Here is a 23,309-nt window from a genome sequence, read left to right as displayed (position 1 = left end):
GGTGGGACGAAACAGGATCTCCATGACGGTGACAGTGACACACGAACAGGACGACCACAGAGGAGACGGAGACACTGAACGTGACTACATGTTCCGCTGCTATACCTCAAAGAGAATATCATTATTATTATTATTATTATTACTATTTATGCAATTTAAAATGATGTAATGAAATGAGAAACAAAATGTAAATGTGAAATTGAAATTGATTTTATATTGAAAATGAGTCTGACAAAAATACATCTTTCTCAGTCCAAAATGTTGTTTGTTGTTTTTTTTTGTCTTTGTTTTTGTTTATGAAAATGCATGAAATTAAGGGTTGATGAAAAAAGAAAATCTACCAAGTTTAGTAAAAATCCACATGGCGGTTAGGCCTAGATAAGAAATGAGCTCTCTAGCGCCCCCATTTTGTTTGATGGGGTCAATAATGGAGGGGTCCCCTCAGATTATGTGTGGTCATATGCCTACAAAGTTGCGTGGTGATGGGTGAAACCCTTGAGATGTTATACACCTTTATGTGATGAGCCACGCCCTCCGCAATATTCATTGCCTTATAGAAGCTCAGTTTTAGTAAGTTTTCCAACTTTTGCCAAGAGGGAACTTTAGATATTGGTCCCTAGATTATGTTCACCCAGTTTCATGCAGATCGCTCAAACTTCCTAGGAAGAGATCCATTTGAAGTGTTTTTCAAAAAATTCAAAATGGCGGAAAATCTATATAAGCGGAAGTTATGGGTTCTTGAGGCAAATGTGTTCCTCATGAGGAGAGGCATCTCTGTGCAAAGTTTCATGTCTCTACCACATACGGGGCATGAGATATGCCCATTCAAAGTTTGACATTTCAGTGGGTTGCTATAGCGCCCCCCTTTGGCCAATTGATGTAATATTGCTTCATTGGCATCCTCCCATGACCCTCTACCACTGTGCCAAATTTCACATGGATTGACCAAGTCAGTGAGGAGAAAAACGTGGAACACACACACACACACACAGAGTTTTCATCATTATATAGTAAGATATACTGTTTACATATTCATAGAACAAATTATTTTGTGGATCTTGAAAGATTAGTGAATATGATCAAAAATGCTGGTGGCGGCTGGAAAGTGTTAAAAGCCCATAGAGAGAAAAAGAAAGTAAATAAATAAATAAATAAAATAGAATAAAGATCGACTGTAGCTAATGTTACTCCACATTAAAAGCCAGATAAAAAAGACAGGTCTTTAATTCATGTTTAAAAATACAGAGACAGCTCGTCATTCTGATATCCAGAGGTGGTGAGTTCCAAAGTTTAGGGGCGTAAAAACAAAAAGCTCACCGCTCTCATTGATTGTTTGGGTAGTCTGGTGAAAAGGGAACTGCAGTCGTCTAAACAGCTGGTAATAAGAGCAAGAGTGAGTATTTAGGCATCTTTCTGGGTTAAAAAATGTCTGACCTTAGCAATGTTCCAAAGATGACAAAAGGATGTTTTGATGACCCTGTTAGAATGAAACAATGTATAAAATCACTCCCAAGTTAGTAATATTAGTTTTAATGTGCTTGTTGAGGCCACCAAACATTAAGTGCAGTTTTTCTTGCTGCTTTTGGTTCAGTTAAAAAAAATCTTTTTTTTTTTTCTTTCTTCATTTAGCTCTAAAACGTTTTTACCCGTTAATGTCAGCGTGACAGTCAACGAGAGCATGCAGTGCATTAGGGGCATTTGGTGTGACAGAGACATACAACTGTGTGTCATCTGCATAAAAATAGTAATTAACACGGTGATGGCTACTAATGTTTACAAGTGGAAGCATATATAACGAAAACAGAATTGGGCCAAGACTGCTTCCTTGAGGAACACCACATTTAATACTATGAGTCTCTGACACATTGAGCACCCCGGGTGACAAAACAGTCCGTCAGTTAAATACGACCTAAACCAAGGTAAAACACTGTCATTTTAGGTCTGACTATTCAGATACGACAGATAGTATGGTTCCCTGCCATCAGGAAGTGCTGCTTTAATGAGACAGAGTACCAGTGAATGGTGCGTGTCACGTAGCATTCATGTGAAAACCAGGACTGAAAGATTTATCAGCAGAACATTGTAACAATATCAAAGTTATTCACTTCGGCTGTCAGTGGTTTTAACGTCGGGGCTGATCAGTGAATACTTTACATACAAAATGAACCTGTCAAAATTGAAACCCAAACACATCAAATCGTACTGATGAATTTAAGATCCTCAGGTCTCCATCCCCCCTAAAAGGGCACAGTGTTGACGATTTACAGAGTATCCGTATGTGGCAGTCTGGTCTTTCTTCTTCTTCCCTCTTTTATTCTCATGTTCTCTCTGCTCTCTGTTTATTCCTCTCTGTGCTGCTCTCAGTCACTGTTCCCCAAACTCCCATGATGCACTTCTGCACAGTCCCACCTGTCCAGAGGCCATTTCACATTCAACACTCCCTGCTGTTTACAATTGTTCACACACATACAACACACACACACACGCACATTAGTCAGTGTGTGTGTTACGAGGTTAAGATGACAGCACATTCAAATGAAAAAGCTTTTTCCAGATGGTGTGTGTGTGTGTGTGTGTGTGTGTGTGTCTGTACCTCCGAGCCAAGTGGTGCTCTTAGCTGGAACAGCAGTGTCAGCATCCCTCTAAGCAGTTCACCTGCAGACACACACACACACACACACACACACACACACTAAATACACACCTGTCAGGAGCGGCAACTTACAGGCACACACATGCACATGTAGCAAAAGTACTGTCAGTGCCCCCTACAGGCTGCAGATTTCATTACAGCTACAACATGAAAACACTGCAAAGAAACAAAATCCTGATGATTCACATGGAGACAACAAACAAACATGTCAGAGCACCTGGAGGAAACCCACGCTGACACAGGGAGAACATGTCAGAGCACCTGGAGGAAACCCACGCTGACACAGGGAGAACATGTCAGAGCACCTGGAGGAACCCCACGCTGACACGGGGAGAACATGTCGGAGCACCTGGAGGAAACCCACACTGACACGGGGAGAACATGTCGGAGCACCTGGAGGAAACCCACGCTGACACGGGGAGAACATGTCAGAGCACCTGGAGGAAACCCACGCTGACACGGGGAGAACATGTCAGAGCACCTGGAGGAAACCCACGCTGACACGGGGAGAACATGTCAGAGCACCTGGAGGAAACCCACGCTGACACGGGGAGAACATGTCAGAGCACCTGGAGGAAACCCACGCTGACACAGGGAGAACATGTCGGAGCAACTGGAGGAAACCCACGCTGACACAGGGAGAACATGTCAAAGCACCCGGAGGAAACCCACGCTGACACAGGGAGAACATGTCGGAGCACCTGGAGGAAACCCACGCTGACACAGGGAGAACATGTCAGAGCACCCGGAGGAAACCCACGCTGACACAGGGAGAACATGTCAGAGCACCTGGAGGAAACCCACGCTGACACAGGGAGAACATGTCAGAGCACCTGGAGGAAACCCACGCTGACACGGGGAGAACATGTCTGAGCACCTGTAGGAAACCCACGCTGACACAGGGAGAACATGTCAGAGCACCTGGAGGAAACCCACGCTGACACGGGGAGAATATGTCAGAGCACCTGGAGGAAACCCACGCTGACACAGGGAGAACATGTCAGAGCAACTGGAGGAAACCCACGCTGACACGGGGAGAACATGTCAGAGCAACTGGAGGAAACCCACGCTGACACGGGGAGAACATGTCAGAGCAACTGGAGGAAACCCACGCTGACACAGGGAGAACATGTCAGAGCACCTGGAGGAAACCCACGCTGACACGGGGAGAACATGTCAGAGCACCTGGAGGAAACCCACGCTGACACGGGGAGAACATGTCAGAGCAACTGGAGGAAACCCACGCTGACACAGGGAGAACATGTCGGAGCAACTGGAGGAAACCCACGCTGACACAGGGAGAACATGTCAAAGCACCCGGAGGAAACCCACACTGACACGGGGAGAACATGTCGGAGCACCTGGAGGAAACCCACGCTGACACAGGGAGAACATGTCAGAGCACCTGGAGGAAACCCACGCTGACACAGGGAGAACATGTCAGAGCACCTGGAGGAAACCCACACTGACACAGGGAGAACATGTCAGAGCACCTGGAGGAAACCCACGCTGACACAGGGAGAACATGTCAAAGCACCCGGAGGAAACCCACACTGACACAGGGAGAACATGTCAGAGCACCTGGAGGAAACCCACGCTGACACAGGGAGAACATGTCAGAGCACCTGGAGGAAACCCACGCTGACACGGGGAGAACATGTCGGAGCACCTGGAGGAAACCCACGCTGACACGGGGAGAACATGTCAAAGCACCCGGAGGAAACCCACACTGACACGGGGAGAACATGTCAGAGCACCTGGAGGAAACCCACGCTGACACGGGGAGAACATGTCAGAGCACCTGGAGGAAACCCACGCTGACACAGGGAGAACATGTCAGAGCACCTGGAGGAAACCCACGCTGACACAGGGAGAACATGTCAAAGCACCCGGAGGAAACCCACGCTGACACAGGGAGAGCATGTTTCTTGCTGTGAAGCGACAATGCTAACCACTGCACCACTATGCCGCCATTATATATGTTATTTTTTATGTAATTTTCATGTAACTTCTGACTTGTTTCCTCACACCTCTTCTCCTTCTTCTCTTCCTTCTGTTATTTCAACAGTCTGTCACCTCGTGTGCGACAGAATCAACAGAGCTGGCTGCACCCCTCGGTTCATGTAGTGTGCACGGCGGTCCGTGACACATGACGATTACCGCTCTTTGCTGCATGTTACACACGTCTCCCACCGCTGGGGGAGCAGAGGCAGACACTGCCAAACACATCACCCTGCAGCCCTCCTCTCTTTTGTGCACGCCATCTCTCCCTTCCCTGGTTCTCCACTATATTGATCCGTTGTTCCGTCTCTTTTACCCCTCCTTCACTCTCCTTCCCTCTTGATTCAGTCCATTAAACTCCTGCTGTTTAAGCACGAGAACTGCCAGTGTTTAGAAAAAAAAAAGTAGAAGAAAAAACACCACTTAATTGGCGAGAACCCAACCTGATTCAAGCCTGGGGGGAATAATGAGAAATCACAGCCCAATCAGGCTCCAGCAGAGAATCAGAGCTCAAACACCAGCAGACAAACTTAGAGTCTACAGCCTCTCTTACTTCTGCCAGATCAGCTCTGGTTCCACTCAGGATTCTTGGACCCTTGGTGCTATGTGGTGAACCAGCCTGTATCTCCACCAGTTTTACATGGAACCACTATAATCAAGCACGTGTTATCAATGGAGAACGCTGCACAATGGTTCCATGTTGGCGGAAAAGGGCTATCTGTGAGCCTGAAGTTAAATGCTAACACTGGCATGCTAACATGCTGATGAAGTCTGTTCCCCTGTTGAGATGTGTTTCCTGTATTAGACAGTGATTGATTTTAGTATCAGTGACGTACCTGATCGAGCCGCCCAGCAAATGTTCCAATCTCAGATTTTAGGGAAGACAGACATCACACTTCCTCTTCAGGAGAGGAGCATGTAAACGCCTCTCTGGTGACAAACTTTGAGTCAGTGTGGTCGAGGTCAAACATTTTAGGGGACATGAACAGAAGAAAAACACATGTCTGAGTGCACGGGGAGTCTAACTCAGACTCTAAATGCTGTCCAGGAGTTTTACTCGTTACAGAGTATTTTTAAATCGTGATATTGCAACTTCTACTTATGAAAAAGATTAGAATACTTTTTTCACCTTCTTCTGTCCAGCTCAGACATGACGGTCAACTGCACAATGGTTTCCTGGTCCTCAGTTGATTTGGATAAAGTGACACATTTCTCCATTTTTATCTGCACATTTTGTTCCACATGAGGTGAAACTCATCCTGTACGACAGCACAAAACCTTATTTCTCCTTCGTTTGAAACTTTAATGACTGACCAGATTGAACACTGGGACCATCCTCGAAAACATCGGCGTATCTCTTTAATAATTTTATTTTCTGTCGGGTGACTGTGGGAAGGGTCCAGATTAGATTCCTGGTGCAGCAGGCAGCACTGTGTGTTGACACATTCAGGGATTATCCCTCTGTTAACATTAACGATTTCATCTTAATCCAATTACACCAACAGGGTGTAAACTCACCTCATCACTCATCTCCTTCATTCTCTCTACTTTTGTCTTCTACTGTAATGTTTCCAGCTGCCTCCTGTCACTTCATATCCTCCTCTTCCTCTTCGTCCCCCTCCTCCTCCTCCTCCTCCTCCTGTAGAAGTGACAGTGAAACAGTGGCTATATTAAGCAGCGTTCAGGAGCGCTGACTGTTGCGTTATTGTTCACCGGGTAATAACAGCTGTCATCTGTGAGGACACAGCAGTGGAAAACGTTCAAAATCCTTTCACGGCTGCCAACTTCACTGTTAACCTACATTGGTGAGGAAGAAATGAAATGGGAAGGTAAGGACAGATGAAGAGGAGCAGAGTTAAAGTAATAAGCAGCTAAACAGATATTTACAGACAAAGCTCAAAGAGTCGTACGCAGCTCGCTGTCACATAGCCTGACGCTGAAGGTCCACTGATAAAGCTGCACTTTGATAATCGCTCCAGTTTTAGCACTAACCTGATTCCAGAAATGTTTGTATGAGCAGGACATCAGCTTTAATTCTACAGATTAAATGAATAAAAATATCCTCCTTAACAGTGTGAGACTGCTGATGGAGAAACCTCATTACTTAAATGGGTTTCTAACAGGTTTTTATTTGCATGACAAATTCCCAGGACATGCAGGGAATGTGCCAGCACATCAGGACTTCTGTGACAGTGATTTAATTAAATGCTTCACAAGTGTTTCTGATTAACTTGACCTGCAGAGTTTCACATGGATTTGGACCTGGCCCAGAAAATGATGGGATTCTATGTTTCTGCAAACCACCGCTACATTACATTTGTACTGTTAATACGCATATCAACATTTCTAAAGTGATGATGTTCTGATTACACACACATATATACATATATATATATAAGCTGAATCTTCAAGCTCCAGACCACTGTGTGAAACCAGCAAACAACAAAACTGGGTGTTTTTTAAGCAAGACATGAGCTGAATTTCCAGCGAAAATCGTGGCATTAAATTGGGTGTTTTAAGCAAAACATCAGCAACATTTCCAGCTATGATTGTGGCCCCATTTTTACCAAAACTTAAGCTGAATTTCCAGCCATAATCATGGCACCAACATTGGGTGTTTTTTAGCAAACGACTGGCTAAATTTCCCAGTTGTGATCGTGGCACCAACACTGGGATTTTGAAACTGTCACCAAAAAAGTTTGACTGGGTCCAGTCAGATGTCTGAGAGGTCGACTTTAGAGGTTTAAATTGTTTTGATGCTTTTAGTTTGTAGAAAGTCCTCTGTTTTGTAAACAGAGAACAAAATGCTGTACAATGGTTCAATCACACAACTGGAAGAGACAAAGATCCCTCTGAGCGACAGCTGAATAAGAACAGAGGAAATCATGTAAATCAAATATGTATGTCTTTATATTTATCATCATGGTTCTGATGTTCAGATAATGTTCTCGTCTAAAGTTCATACTGAGTTAATCTTTGTGTGAGAGCTGCTCCAGCTCCAAAGGCGCTGACTGCTCAGCTAGTTGAGAAACAAGTTTGGTGAAAGAGACAAAATATTCCATCAACCATTAAAACACAATGAACTACTTGTTCAAAGAGACATTTTCCACATCACAGTCCAACCACAAAACCCATGCCTGTATACAATCATCCATGCACACCACTTAACCCACAACTCGCACCAGAAGTGAGGCGTTAGTGGTGCATAAGCACTACTGAAGCATCAGCTCGTTAAATCTACATCAACTCTGATCTGAACATCGCTGTCCTGTCAGCAGCTGAAAGAACAGCAGCTGGACAAACTGTCTTTACTCGGCTGACTAACATTCAGCTGCCATTTTATTTTATCCCCCCCGCCCGCCCTCTGTAGCTCTATATCCACACAGTACAACCAGGAGGGTGATGAATGACAATAGTTTCAACGTTAACAACATGTAGACAGTAGGAGATATACAGACGGGTCTTCAGGGTTGCATGGGGAGATTATGTTTCACTAGGTGCACAAGAAATAAAACTTGGGCTGCGTATTGACACATGCTCATCTCTATGGATTAAAACATTTTAAGAAACATGAGAGATAGTTATGTCTAAATGGCTTCAAAAAATTGCTGGTGGTGCAGATTGATCTGTCAATCATCAATAAATAAAAGCTTTCTCCAGACATCAGAACCAAAACACTGAGAGCTGCTGCAGCTCCAACACCTCGGCTTCAGTTTTAACAAAGATTTTTTAATTCCATTCAGCCCAGTCACCAGGAGAAAATGTTGGTTTTGTATATTTCTGCAAATCACTGATGTGTTACATTTGTACACGTCAGATGTATCACCTCAATGTTTCTAAAGTAGGGGTGTCCCCGACTAAGAGTTTTCAGAGTCGAATCTGATTTGACAGATTTTTCCTTTTGCCGACTAATCGTTGAATCACGTTGTTTCCCCCTCATTGATTAATGACCTCATTTGCGTCAGTTTCCGCTCCAGAGAAATGAGCTAAAACACCCAAATAAACAGATTTAATTCTTCAGTTGGCATAATAAGATAATAATAATAAAAGTAAAAGGGTTATCATTTTATCTTTATTCCTTTCACTTCATCAGGTATGATGCTCTAGATGAGCGCAGACGCGTTGCAGCCACATGCATGTCTTCAACAGGAGTCGTTTCTGACTCGTCAGAACGTGCCATTTCATTCACAAATAAACATCCAAAAACATCATCAAAAGGTTTAGAAACAGTTTTCCTTCTTTCTGACTTCAAGTTACTTCATTAATCAACTCAGGTTCATACAAGTTCATCCACACGGACCGTGCGTTACCGCTCTCAATTGTTTGGCACGTCGGACAAAAAGTAGCCAAATAAAAAATCAGAGTCTATCAAGAAAACAATCAGCTGTGAAATTTGTTTCAAGACACTTCAGGCAAATGAATAATCCTTCAAAAAAGTTTGATTTGAGAGCACATACTTCTTCCTAAGTGTTTATGTGCCCCGCCACCGTAAATCATCACCACATGATTCCCGATCGCGGCACCGCTGCTGCTCACCGCTCCCTCAGGGGATGGGTCAAATGCAGAGAACAAATTTCACACATTCAGGTGTGTGACAACCAGTGGAACTTTAACTTCAAATCACCGTAGGCCTCGATGCTGCTCTGATGGTCCTGCAGCGCACTCACTCACCTCAGCTTATTTGGATCGAGCAACTGGGCGATTTACTCATGCGTAGTAATGATTATGCCTACTGATTAAACGCACGCGTCATTTTCAGTTTTTTGTTAACAGAAATTAGGCTGATGTTTGTATCAAAATAGGCTATATATCATGAATTACTAGAAAACAAACACATTCTATGTCAAATCAAGATGTTCAGCAGCAGTGAGCACCCCCATATAGTCAGAATGGTACGGTCTTGTTTCATAACCACATTTTGCGACCATTCGACGGCGAGACTAGCAGTCGAATCAGACTCCTCCAAATCGAATCACTGAATCATCGACTATTCAGGGTCACCCCTACTCTAAAGTGACGTAATATATGAGCTGACTTTGTCATCTGAAGGTAGAGAGGACAGTGGATGATGCGAGATGTCTGCCAAGCTGCAGACCACTGTTTAAGACCTGAAAACAACAACACAGGTTCTTTCTTCGTGAGTCACAGCGCCATTTTTAGTGGCTTTTTCACCAGTAAGCGTGGGTGGTTCTTAGCAACCCTTCGCTATGTTTCCACCGGGGATAGTGCCACAAAAAAACCTGGTGTTTTTTACCTAAACATCGCTGATTTCTGAAAAATAACACAAAGAGTGGTTGTTGTTTACCAAGACATCACTGCATGTCCAGACGAGACTGTGCCACAAAAACAGGGTATTTTTTGCTGAGACATTTCCTGCTGGGATCATGCCACAAAACACGGTTGAGGTTTACTGAGACCTTGTGTGTTTCCAACCAGGACTGTCCCACAAAAATGGAATTTTTTACAGAGACATCGTTGATTTCCTGTTAGGATTATGCCACAAAATGCGATTGTTGTTTACCGAGACATTGCTGTGTTTCCAGGCAGGATTGTGCAACAAATATGGGATTTTTTTTTCAGAGATATCATTGCATTTTCTGCCAGTATAGCACCACAAAAAATGATTTTGTTCACCGAGACATCGCTGCATTTCCAGCCGGGATTGTGCCACAAGCACAGGATTTTTTTTTATTGAGGCATCACTGCATTTCCTGCCTGAATAGTACCATGAAAACTGGGTGTTTTAAGCCAACACATTATCTTCTCCCAACCATAACCAAGTGTTTTTTGTGCCTGAACTTCACCACAAAAAGTTTCAATGTACTGTATCTGCTGCATAATAACATACACACGTGATGTATCTGTGGTTTGCAGAAACGTACGATTGAGTTGTTCAGTCTGGATCTGAAATGTACTTTTCTCTTTTCAAAGATAAATATGTGCATTAAATCAAACTGTCTTTATTCACTATTCTTGATTTAATCATGAGCTTTGAAAAATAGTGATGCTACTTAATTTAACTCTAAACAAACAACTGTTCTCAATAAAGACACCAAATTCACCAGCAGCAATTTACTGTCACAAATAAGAAAATATTTGTCCAGTACAGTAATGTGAGTGATGATTCTTCAACAGATTCATATTTCAGGTATACATTTAGAGAAAGCTGAGTTGTGATCACAGGAAGATGATCAGAGACACCATGATGTCTAGGAACAAACACCTGGCGTCCTATTTGTCCAGACTTTTACATAAAGTTCACTTGAGCTCAGTTTCTGACACGTTTCCAATTGCACCTGAAAATATGACCACCCACCTTCCCAGAATCCTCAACAACATTTTCCACGCCTGTCCTCCTTCAGAGGAGAGGAGGCGAGGATGAAATTTGGCTGCCAGAGGACATTTGGTGGCTCTACTATCCGCTCACCTTCTCTCCTCCTCATGAATTTCTTTTTCTTCTCTTCCTTTCTGTTCTTACTCGCTGTTTGCAGTTTGCAGACCTCAAATTTTTCTCCCTGAAGCAAGCTTTAATAAGGCAGTGATGAGGCAGACATATTTTGGCTGAGGTCATGTTTGCTTACTTGGCCTCATTATTGCAGAGCCTTCATCTTCCTCTTTCTTTGTCCTCTTCCTCCTCTCCTTCATCTTCTCCCTTCACTGGCAGCCCCTTAACAGGATCTCTCTTCCCCACCACTAATGAAGTGAGTTATGACTCATTCTTGACCATGGACCAGCTTTGAGGTCCACATTCAAAGACTATGAGGAGGAATTAACGCTCACAAACGGTCTTATAGCTCTGAGTCGATCGCTTTAATTGCTGCCAAATCCACTTCTTTCACCCGGAGGGAGTCCCCCAACACGCCCAAACAGAGGAACCCCAGCCTCATCACTGCCTGAACTTAACTCACCCCCTCCCTTTAGTAGCTTTAAATGTAAATGTAGACTATTTGCTCCATAGGGCAATTTCATGCATATGTAGGAGTTTTCAGTGTCACAGTGTTTGAATGCACTCAGAATCTACACGAGGTTTCCTCTGGATTATTTTTTAAAAAGATCCCAGATTATTCAGGTTTTAAGTTCACCCGAGGGAAGGAAAGCTGCTCTTCACATGGACTTAAGTTTTTTAATGGGTTTGATTGAATAAATATGAACACTGTTTCCTGAAGGCAGGATAGTCATAATCCTGGACTCTGATTGGCCAGTGGCTCCATCAATTCAAATTAGGTAAACATCTAAGGAGAGACTTGTCTCTTTCAAAAGCTGCTGGCTGGACTGACTGAAGGATTAACAGACAAAGTTCCAGAAACAACCCTGAAGAATCAAACACAGTCAGTTAGATCTGCCTCACATACTTCAAACTTGCTGTTGACCCTCTTTTAATCGACTTGAAGGTTCAGTGTGGATGAATTAGGAAGATTTAGTGGCGTGTAGCGGTGAGGAATGCACACTGCAACCAACTGGAACTTGCTCAGGAGGTTTAGAACGGGAGCTGAATTATCCGCATGTCTCTTCCTCTCCGAAACAAACACACCACAAGTCTCAATTATAAAACAGCGCATAGGATCCAAACTAAAAATGTACGTATGGACAAAATCCAAAAATGACGTGCACCAAAAAATATTCAACAAATGACTACAATCAGGCTTCCCCCTCATCATCTGCGTCACTAATTTCCTGTCTCCAAATGTTGCATGGATCAAATTTTCTCTCATCAAGTCTGTTTTTATACATCACAACTTTTGCGTGGGAAGTGACGTTCGCCTCTCTCAGGCCTCGTTTTGTGTGTACGCAGTGTTTATAAATGAGACCCCGGTGACATGAACACTGAATAAAGCTGTCTCACGCTACAAATTAGTGTTTCTCCAACACTGTGTGGCATGTCAGAGACAGACGGCTTACTGCCACGTGCTAATGTGTGCTCGTCTTTTTTCTCTGATATCTTAAGACCCTTGGGTCAGTTGCACCAACTGGTCTTAAGCTAAGTAGGTCGTAACTTGGCGTTCTAAGTCCAACCTAATAGTTACGCCGGTTGCACCAACAGGGCGTAAGCCTTCTTCTCACTAAGACCTGGCGTAAATCTTAGACCTAGTCAAGAACAGGGGTAAGGTCATTATCAAGCTGCTCTCATGCGCTCTAGAGCACAGAGAGCGCAACTTGATTATGGCACGTCTCATCCACCATCTGTATACACTGTATACGAGCGGGCATTTAGAGGGGTGATTCAGCGGCGCGTCATTTAACGTCACCGCGCTCCTCTAGGCAGGCCGCGTGGAGCTTTCACATGGACGCGCACAGCTAAAACCAGCATAGGTAAGACCAGGCGTAAGCCCTGTTGGTGCAACCGGCCTAAGTCCACTCCTTAAGACTGGTCTTAACAAAGACCGTCTTAGGAGTTACGACTAGGCGTAGTAAAGACCAGTTGGTGCAACCGGCCCCAGATGTTCAGGAGATTTTTAGCGAGAGGTGAATTATCCACAGAGGTCTCTTCCTCTCCAAAACAAACGAACCACGTCATTAAAGCAGGTAAAAACACTGAATAAATTTCACTTTAAAAAATCAGTGCTTTTCCATCAATGCTTGTTGCAAAGGGGCCGCTAACTATGGTGTCCAACGCAGAAAGGTGATTGTCTCTATCTACAGTCAGTGTTTGGTTTGTCCGTTCTGGGCTACTGTAAAAACATGGCGGTGCAACATGATCTCCGTAGACGAGGACCTGCTCCCTGTGTAGATATAAACGTCTCATTCCTATTTTCAGCTGATGACACACTAAAGAAAACACAGATTATATCATATTCAGTTTGTGCCAATATATCCCCCTGAATCTGACACACTCAGCTCACTCCAATAAGACAGAACTTGTTTTGCGGACACAGAGTTAACACAGAGTAAAGAAAAAAAATCCAACATCATTGACATTTTACTCCCATTGTCCAGTCATGTGAATTGTGAGGTGGGCCTTCTGTGGTGGCGATGACAGCGAGTAATTAATCTACATGGTTTGTGTTAAACGTAATCTCCCTTTCATCGTCACCCTGCACAAGCTGCAAGACATATCTGGACAGACTGTAGCCTCAACTTCTGTCTCACATTATACTAACTGTACCAACTGACTCTTTTACTTGCTGCAGTCTTGAAACTGTCTCTAAAAACATTGTGGATCTTTTCTCTGCTGACCCATGTACTGTACGTAACAATGGACAAAGCCACCATGAAGTCACCCATTGGTTTGTGTCGTCCTGTTTCGAAGCCTCGAGTTCGGCATTTTGGCCGTTGCCACCTTGGACTTTTGGAACCATAAGTGATGACATGTGGATGAGAGGGTGGAGCTAATCTGAAGGCTAGCTACTAGTTTGATTAGCATGGCGCACTTACAACTATTGTTAACTCTGATAATGCTAATTTTTGCTAGCAAACAACAGGCTTAAAACCAATAAAACAAAATGTTCTTACTGAAAACACTGAACAAGACTTTCTTTAGGTGACCAGAACTTTCATGAACTGAAAATACACTTAAATAGTGACAGTTACAGCTACACCTACACTCAGTGAATGTGGGGTTACACCATGTTTATTTTACCTCATCAGCTGTGGCAGCAACTCGTCAGAGAGGCAGCCTTGAGTGGACATTAGAGGAACTGCAGTTTTTGTCACTTTGCTTCATTTTTTCACCCTGCAGGTTACCGTCTGGATTTACTTCAGACATGACTTGGCTCAAATGACTTGAGATTTGACTTGGACCCGTCTCACTGTCCTCAGGCTTCACTTGACACGACTTGATCTGACAGGTCCGCTAGTAACCTTGTTATTGGTGTTAAAGAGAAAATGTAACACGACTAAACACAACGAGCAAAAAATAAGACCTACAAACTATTAATATTAATATTCCTGTGCTGCTGTCGGTGTGAGAACAACTTGTCTTATTTAAATATTTGCTTTAAAACTGATAAGTTTCACTACTTACATTATCAGAACATGGACTGAAGCCTTTGAAGGACTGCAAACGGTGCTTCAGGCTTTCAAATATATTTTCTTCATAACTTGCAAATCAAATTAAGTCTAATAAGCAGGTTAAAGCATTATTATTTCCAGGCTTGCTTCATCATTGTGACATGATACGCTGTATATGGTTTCTCTGAGAGGGGGAGGAAATTGCCAATAAAGCGGTTAGAGAGGAGAGGGAGCACCAGGCATGACTCACTGGTCAGAACAGCAGCGAGCTTTTATAAATGTTACAGGAGTTCACAATAAAAGTCAATATTTCCATCTGCACTCTGTTCCGTGGGAATATGCTGAATCAAAACAGTGAGTCGACACTGTTTTATTTATTCTACTACTGTTTTATAATACAAGTGCTGTTGGCAAAACTCAACTAAATTATATTCTGCCGCTGTCTCTTAAAAAACTGCAGTGAAAGAAGTTTTTTCTTTGTAAGAAGAGCCTGACGCTGACCTGCTCCAAAAGTGCCTCAAGGTTTGGACATGATGTTTCCTAGGAAGTGAAGTAACCCTCTCCATGTTTTATTTGTCTAATACTTTGGTTTATGACCAAGCACCAGTAGAACTAATGACACTGTCAGCTAATTTGTGTTCAGTGCTGGTTAGCCATCGTTAGCATGCTTACCTAAGATGGTGAACATGGTAAATATTACACCTGCGAAACATCCACATGTTACCATTGTCCACGAGACTCCAGGAGGCTTAGGAGACCACTGAAGCTATTTTGGTGGCCATGGATGTATAAAGAGAACTGGGTACAGCATCAAAGGCGGTGCCCTGTCCATTCCTACAAAAACTGCTCAGTGGCACATGAACCAAAAACACACCAGTACTGACGTCACCGCAGTGCATCATGTGATACACGTCAAGCGCCGCCCCTTGCGCATACTGCTGCAGCTCATCAACAGACAACCACAAAAGGTTATTACTACTTTTACTGACAGATCTGTTCTTCCTCCACCTCTGTGTCAGCTTCAAATGGGAACTGCCCATTGGTCCGACATCCCATTGTTCCGACCATATTAAACTCATTGTTCTGAAGTCCCTTCCGAAATCATCATGATGCCCTGTGGTTAAGGTCTGGTTAGGTTTAGGCACAAAAACCACTTGGTTAGGGTCAGGAAAAGATCATGGTGTGGGTTAAAATGAAAAAGAAAGTGACAAACACATAAGCTGTGAGCCTGCTCCGCCTCAAGCCGGTCGCGGCGCACCATACGCCCGCCGCGAGCCGTTCAGCACCGCGGACAGTCGGACTAATGGGATGTTGAACCAATGGGCTGTCGAACCAATGACATGGACCCGCTTCAAATCCTGTGCAGACAGTCACTAATTAGAGTTGATGTCTCACCTGGAGAGCCGATCTCCAGAGCTGTGACTCAACAGGAAGTATCTTTTTGATCACTGTCTTTATAATGTCGGGATTGTGGGTCATTTAGCTCGGGATATTCCTCAACTTCAACAGTGACTCTCCCTCTTATCCATTCGTCATCACACGAGACACAGCAACAGCTACAGAGTTCTCTACACACCCACGGTGCATGGTGAGGAGGAGTGGAGCTGCTACAGGAACAGAGAAGTAGAGCTGCTACGGGAGCTGTTCTGTACAAGCAGAGAGCGAGTGGGGAAAATGCATTCAATTCAGTGGGCGGCGAGGCTGGAAATCGGACAGTGGTGTGAAGTGCTGAGGGGTGGCACGTTCAGGAGTGCCAACGTGTCTAGCCACCGTCAGTGTGGGGTCGTACATTGAAAATAATAGGGGCGTATTTTGTGACTCATGGCATTTGCCGCCAGTGCGTTTTGGCATTAAGGCTAAAAACATTTTACTTACTGGGTATAAAATTACCCAGATCTCCTGCATCGTTGGGCCCACAGAGCAGGCGTACTGAAGACTTTTGAAGTCGGGCGGTTAACTTTGGGTTAAAATGATTAAAATGATGTAACCTTTCATCTCTTGTAGACTTTTGAAATGTTATTGGAGCAAATGGCTCAAATCCCAACAGTCAAACGAGTCATTTTGTGGAGGTTGTCATGCTCAAGAAAAAAGGTATCCACTGACTTACAAACATCTCTTTACAATGCAACTCTATGGGGAAAATTTGTTGGTGAAGATTCTCAGTCATCGCGGTCATGGTAATCGTAAGTGCTATATCATAGACAACTGGACTTGCTTGCGTTTCTTGAAGACGTTTCGCCTCTCATCGACTTCACACCCATTCACGCCTGGTCCCACCTGACCCTAATGACTCACATGGTGGCCAGGTGGGTCAACGACTCACATTGTGACCTTAACGACTCTGCAAGGATTCCCACCCACACAGGGTTTATAGCCTGCAACTTCGTACCAGTCATTTAGAACTGAAGAAGCTTCTTGGATGAGCGAAACGTCTTCAAGAAACACAAGCAAGTCCAGTTGCCTATGATGTTAGCACTTAAAAATTCTATGTGGAAAAGCCTTTTTGAGCCCAATGACATCACGTGATAGACCCGGAAGTTATCAATCCACGGTTGGCCACTATGTCAAATTGTCTTTAAAACTACTGAACACCCAAATTTGGTGCCTAAAAAGCTGCTGAAGAAAGAGTGACCAGTCGCTACAAAACACAGTTGTTTAGTGCCCTAAATAGCAGCTGGAAAAAGACAAATGGTTCACTTCAACACTACAACACTCATGTGTGGTCCCTAAAAAACTACTGGAGAAGAGTGACCGGTTTCCTACAAAACACCCATGTTTGGTGCCTAATAGAGTGTGCCACGGCTGACGTCAAAACCCAGAAGTTTAGCATCGCGCTGGTTCCCGGAAGAGAAAGTGAATGTGATTTTTGCATTGCATTTTGGATTATGTCAGAAAATAAGCTCTGTGGCTAACACAAGTTTATGATACTTACAGGTTTTGTTCAGCGAGATAATCTTCACATATGAACACCTTTCATACCACATTTGAAGCTTAAATGCGATCGCCAGAAGTAAAAAGCTAACGTTAGGCTTTAACGGACTACATGACTACTCCACGGTCACATGACTCTTGACGTCATCGCCACTAAGCTTTCAACTGATTTCAGCCGCTTTATTTTAAAAACATTGTATAATGGGGAAATCGGACTGTTTAAGCTAAATAAGAAGCTGTAATGGCGGACTGCCAGCACTCACGCCTGTTCGGGAGTGATGACGTTTAATGTCCCCGACAGGGTTTGCAGTCGTATTGAGCAACTTGTTAGCAACTGCCTTTTTTACGACACGTAAAAGCTTCAAAATTCACAAGTAGGGAATTTACTAACGTGTTTTATGTCGTAGAACAAAAGCTGAAACTCACTTAAGCTTTTGTTAACCACAGACCTTATTTGAGGCATTTTACCAAAATCCCATTCAAAAAATGTATTGACTTTTAGACGAGAGAACCAGAAGTGCTAAAAGCGCTAATGGAGTTCCGGGTTTACTGGCACACTCTATAGGCCGCTAGAAAAAGAGCGACCAGTTGCTATATCACAATGGACCTATGGCTAAGCCACGCCCCCTCCACTCACTGGACAAACTATCAACATTCAGTGAGCGGCGCTATGGCAGGTGTCACAGTACACGGCATTTCACAGGAGGCAACTGATGATTTTTGGAGACATAACGATCAGATGTCATTGAGAAGTAACCAAAAGGGCCTAAACTACGCATTGGAGGGATATATTCATCATTTTATTGTTGAGAAGGTCGATGAAAAGCTTAAATTACAAGCCAAAATTTACAGGTCACAGTGTACGCTTGTGAACCACATCTGGTTGCCGTCACCATCAAAGACAACAAGTTAAAGTGCCACTGAAGTTAAGGTTTTTGGCTCAGAATATGAGAAAAGGATAACGGCCTTTTTACCATCTTTACCAAGAGTGTCTCTCCGTTAGTTTGGTGCTACAGTATTTACACTGAATCATTCAGCATAACGTTTGCCAACCTTTGTTATCTCTGCCATTACAGATAAGTTAATGAAGCTAAGCTCCAGAAGTTAACGTTAGCTTAACTAGAGCCCTTTGGACAACAGCTAACAATGATGTACGATCACCAAAGTACAAAACTAGAACAAAATAGGCTAATGAACTCCCAGCAAACAAGGTGACATGATGAACAACGCAGCTAGGAGCTAACGTTAGGCTAACTTTAGCTAACGTTAGCTAGAGATGTTAAAGATAACTTTATTTCTTTCCAGCAAAGTGACAATATGTTGCCTCAAACACAATGTTGACTTACCTTAGAACAGATGTAGACATCATTGTTAATCTTATTCACGTTGAGTTGATGTTGTGGTCTAACGTTACCACACAACTTTATCCAAAGGAGACACTTTTCTCGCTTGAGATGTGGTTTAAAGTGTAAAAAATACACCTGGTCGCCCAGCCTCTCAGGATACCTTGTGTCAGAGTTGCATGTACCCCATGCACACCGTTTGACCATTTTTAAACTTCAAATCTCAGAAAAAGCTCATAAAACCGAACAAACTGACTTTCTGTAATGCATTTCAATGGACGTCCAGGCAGAGAATGTCCCAGTGTATGGGAATGGCTATACGCACTGTGATTGGCTCATCACGTTTGAGGGCGGGGCTTAGCCATAGGTCAGTTGGTTATGTTGTCTTGTGGTCTTGAACAGTCTGCAGTGACGCGGGCGGGGGCACGCCATCCACCATCCCCTCCACCTCCTGATGACAAAGTCCGCTCATACACTATGCCACTTTAGAAAGATTAATATGATGCATATGAAACAAATGTACAAATGTGATGTATTCGAGGTCTGCAGAAAAGTATAAACCCAACATTTTCCTCTGGCGACTGGGCCGGATTTTAAGGCTGCTGTGCCATCTAAGATAAGATAAAACTTTATTTATCCCGAGGGAAATTGCTGTGCAGCAGTTGCAATACGAAGCTGGAAGAGTGCAGATAAAAAGAGTGCAAATATACAAAGATAATAAGCAATTTCAAAATTTACTGGCTGGACAGACAAGAGAGAAGACAAAGAGGAAGAAAGCAGAAATGAGGTACTGTAAAAGAGCGAAAGAGAAGAAGGAGGAAACAAAGGAGAGACGAGAGGAGGTATTTTAATCCTGAAGTCAGCAACAAATCACACACTAATGGGCCCACACACACACACACACACACACACACACACACACACACACACACACACACCTTCACAACCTCTTTCTCTTTTTTTTAAAAACAATCTGCCAACACAAGCACAATCACAACAATAGCCTATTCATTTACACACTCTCCATCCACCTCATATCTATCTATCTGAGCATTTTAACTCCGTTAAACACGTGTTTCCCTCGCTGTCCGTCGCCACAGTAATCAATCAGTGACTCGTACATCCTACAGAGCCTGTTTCCATTCTATGTAAATGAAGTTATTGTGCATGTTGTAGCAGGGATCCATAGCTTTTGTCCAGCTGTGAATGGAGTCCTGTGGACCTATATTTGTCATCCGATAAACCTCTAAACCCCCCTCCTCCTCCTCCTCCTCCTCCTCCTCCTCTTCCTCTTCCTCAGGCAGTTTATACAATACACTGCTCTCCTACACACCTCTTTGTGTGTAATTAGATTAGGCTGCACATACTTCCATGTGGCCCACATAATGTCTCCAGCGGCTCAGTTTTAATTTCCATTCCTCAGCAGCTTTCTGTGGCTCATTAAAGTGGCAATCGTCATGCTTTTTTCTTTATGGTTTCTGGCCGTCTTTGATGCTGAACGCTCATCGACGTGGTCTTCTTTCCCGCACCACACCTCCCAGAGGTCATGTCAGTCAAACAGCCAGGGCGGGAATGTGACACAGATTTACTTACAGTTTCTGACAAAGCATGAATTTCATCTTTTCCTTCGTGATGTGGGGCCAACACAGCCAGTCACCAAGGAGTTATCAAAGGATCCAAGGAATCTTTTTGGCTTTACTGCAGGACATGCAGCAGAGGGCTGTGGGCTGGAATCGAACCTGTGACCGCTGCAGCAAGGACAATACCTTTGTACATGGGGCACCCTCTCTACCCACTGGGCACCCAAAATGTGTTTTTTATTCTTGAATGTGAAAATAAACTCAATTTTTCACTGTGTCCTATAATCAATTGACCTATGGCTAAGCCCCGCCCTCAAACGCGATGAGCCAATCACAGTGCGTATAGCCATTCCCATACACTGGGACATTCTCTGCCTGGACGTCCATTGAAATGCATTACAGAAAGTCAGTTTGTTCGGTTTTATGAGCTTTTTCTGAGATTTGAAGTTTAAAAATGGTCAAACGGTGTGCATGGGGTACATGCAACTCTGACACAAGGTATCCTGAGAGGCTGGGCGACCAGGTGTATTTTTTACACTTTAAACCACATCTCAAGCGAGAAAAGTGTCTCCTTTGGATAAAGTTGTGTGGTAACGTTAGACCACAACATCAACTCAACGTGAATAAGATTAACAATGATGTCTACATCTGTTCTAAGGTAAGTCAACATTGTGTTTGAGGCAACATATTGTCACTTTGCTGGAAAGAAATATAAAGTTATCTTTAACATCTCTAGCTAACGTTAGCTAAAGTTAGCCTAACGTTAGCTCCTAGCTGCGTTGTTCATCATGTCACCTTGTTTGCTGGGAGTTCATTAGCCTATTTTGTTCTAGTTTTGTACTTTGGTGATCGTACATCATTGTTAGCTGTTGTCCAAAGGGCTCTATTTAAGCTAACGTTAACTTCTGGAGCTTAGCTTCATTAACTTATCTGTAATGGCAGAGATAACAAAGGTTGGCAAACGTTATGCTGAATGATTCAGTGTAAATACTGTAGCACCAAACTAACGGAGAGACACTCTTGGTAAAGATGGTAAAAAGGCCGTTATCCTTTTCTCATATTCTGAGCCAAAAACCTTAACTTCAGTGGCACTTTAACTTGTTGTCTTTGATGGTGACGGCAACCAGATGCGGTTCACAAGCGTACACTGTGACCTGTAAATTTTGGCTTGTAATTTAAGCTTTTCATCGACCTTCTCAACAATAAAATGATGAATATATCCCTCCAATGCGTAGTTTAGGCCCTTTTGGTTACTTCTCAATGACATCTGATCGTTATGTCTCCAAAAATCATCAGTTGCCTCCTGTGAAATGCCGTGTACTGTGACACCTGCCATAGCGCCGCTCACTGAATGTTGATAGTTTGTCCAGTGAGTGGAGGGGGCGGGGCTTAGCCATAGGTCAATTATGCATCGGTCAATTGTATTACAGGGTGTTAGAAGAGACAAGTTGCCAGATAACGGCTCTCAGGTGATCGTTGGTCAATATGGAACCGATGAAAAGGGTCACTGCAAGGTGTAAATTATTGATGGCAGATTTAAGATAGAGACAATCTGACGCTGTAAATATTTTATTTTGGAACTGCACCATATCGTTGTTAAGTTATTGTCATTTTTGACTGAAAATAATTTAAAAATCAACCTTGAGCTGCAAAACATATGAAGCCTTAAAATGAAGGTGACACAGCCTTTAAAGTCCAGTTCAGACCAAAGCTTCACGATGAGACGAAACCATTTGCAGAGAAAAGCAGTGCGAACTGGCCGGTCTGAGCTCGACTCAACGCTCGACAAATATTTGCTTAAAGTCAGAAAAGAGATCATCTTCACTGCAGCATCAGATTATCGAGCTGCTGGTGATATTTACGCTGAACAAAAAGCTGCAGGAGTTCTTTCTGCTGACAAGTATCTGACTGCTCCTACTGACCGTACATGGACTCCATCTATCTATTATTCAGCCACATACAGACAGACAGAGAGCAGGAGTGGAGTCAGACTCACAGCCCTTCTTGGTTTCCCATTGGCAGGTTTCTATTTAAAGTCCTGGGTGTCGGACCTTCCCACCGGCACATGAATGCAGCAGAATGGCTGCAGCTTTTTCAGGGAGAAATCTGTTTCTGTGAAACTGTGTTGTAAGGGAGGAACATTCATTTTGTTAGAGACTGAATCTTTAATACTCACCTCACGAGACAAACAGGATTATTTGGCCTGTTTTAGTGCCATGGGGTCATCAGAATGTAAATGGAGCATGAATACTCACAATACAATTTATGGCCAGGAGTTGTTGGGATTTATTGCAGTCTGGATATCTGAATACACAAAGACTGTTCTACTGTTAATAAATAATATGTAGTAAAACTTTGACTTAAACCGGGGGAAGGCAGTTTTATTTCAATGTCATTCTGCAAAAACCCCATAATAACCTTTGAGCTTATTGTAATTAAGATGGTCTGAGAGAACACTAGACTCCTGCTCCTCCTCTTGGATCTGTTACTGAGACAGAGCGTTCCTATTGGCTGTTCTACAGATGCAGATGTGTGTGTACTGTACGTCCCTTCAGGTGGTGAAAGTCTGAGTCAATGGCGACGACTTTGGCAGAGAACGTTCCACCACTGGCAACAACTGTTAGCAGTGCAAAACAACCTGGAACAGAAAGACAGACGGATCGAACAGAGTCTGAAGGAGCATCTGAGGATCAACAAAATAAAGCCATCATCATCCTCACTGTGACCTCGTCACATGTCCACGTTTGGTCATGGACTTTCCACGTCCACATATGACGTCCAAGGTACCCTGGGTGTGTTGGTTGTTGACGTTCTGGGACGCCGTGTCAACTTCAGCCTGTTACATGCATTGTC

The 23,309-nt window shown here is 43.5% G+C and overlaps 1 protein-coding gene across 9 annotated transcripts in view; it reads right to left on the bottom strand.

Annotated features, from left to right (window-relative positions):
* The window catches only part of LOC117270487 (uncharacterized), a 149,449-nt gene that overhangs the window by 57,233 nt on the left and 68,907 nt on the right, over window positions 1–23,309 (bottom strand). For 2 of the 9 annotated variants that reach the window (XR_013492379.1, XR_013492376.1), the window contains 2 exons: window positions 6,173–6,293; window positions 2,594–2,655 (listed from right to left, as the gene is read on the bottom strand). The exons of 3 other annotated variants lie outside the window; for them this stretch is intronic. Coding sequence is in view for 2 of the 6 variants with exons in the window: in XM_078172671.1 (XP_078028797.1) it covers window positions 6,199–6,293 (95 nt within the window). In the remaining 4 variants the exon portion in view is untranslated. Of the gene's footprint in view, window positions 1–1,134; window positions 2,445–2,593; window positions 2,656–6,172; window positions 6,294–23,309 lie in introns of those variants that run through there. 4 more of the 9 variants (XR_013492377.1, XR_013492378.1, XM_078172672.1 and 1 more) reach the window with 4 other exon arrangements.

This window comes from Epinephelus lanceolatus, chromosome 11 (genome assembly GCF_041903045.1).
Source record: "Epinephelus lanceolatus isolate andai-2023 chromosome 11, ASM4190304v1, whole genome shotgun sequence".
Lineage (NCBI taxonomy): Eukaryota > Metazoa > Chordata > Actinopteri > Perciformes > Serranidae > Epinephelus > Epinephelus lanceolatus.
This window is presented reverse-complemented; position numbering and strand designations above follow the sequence as displayed.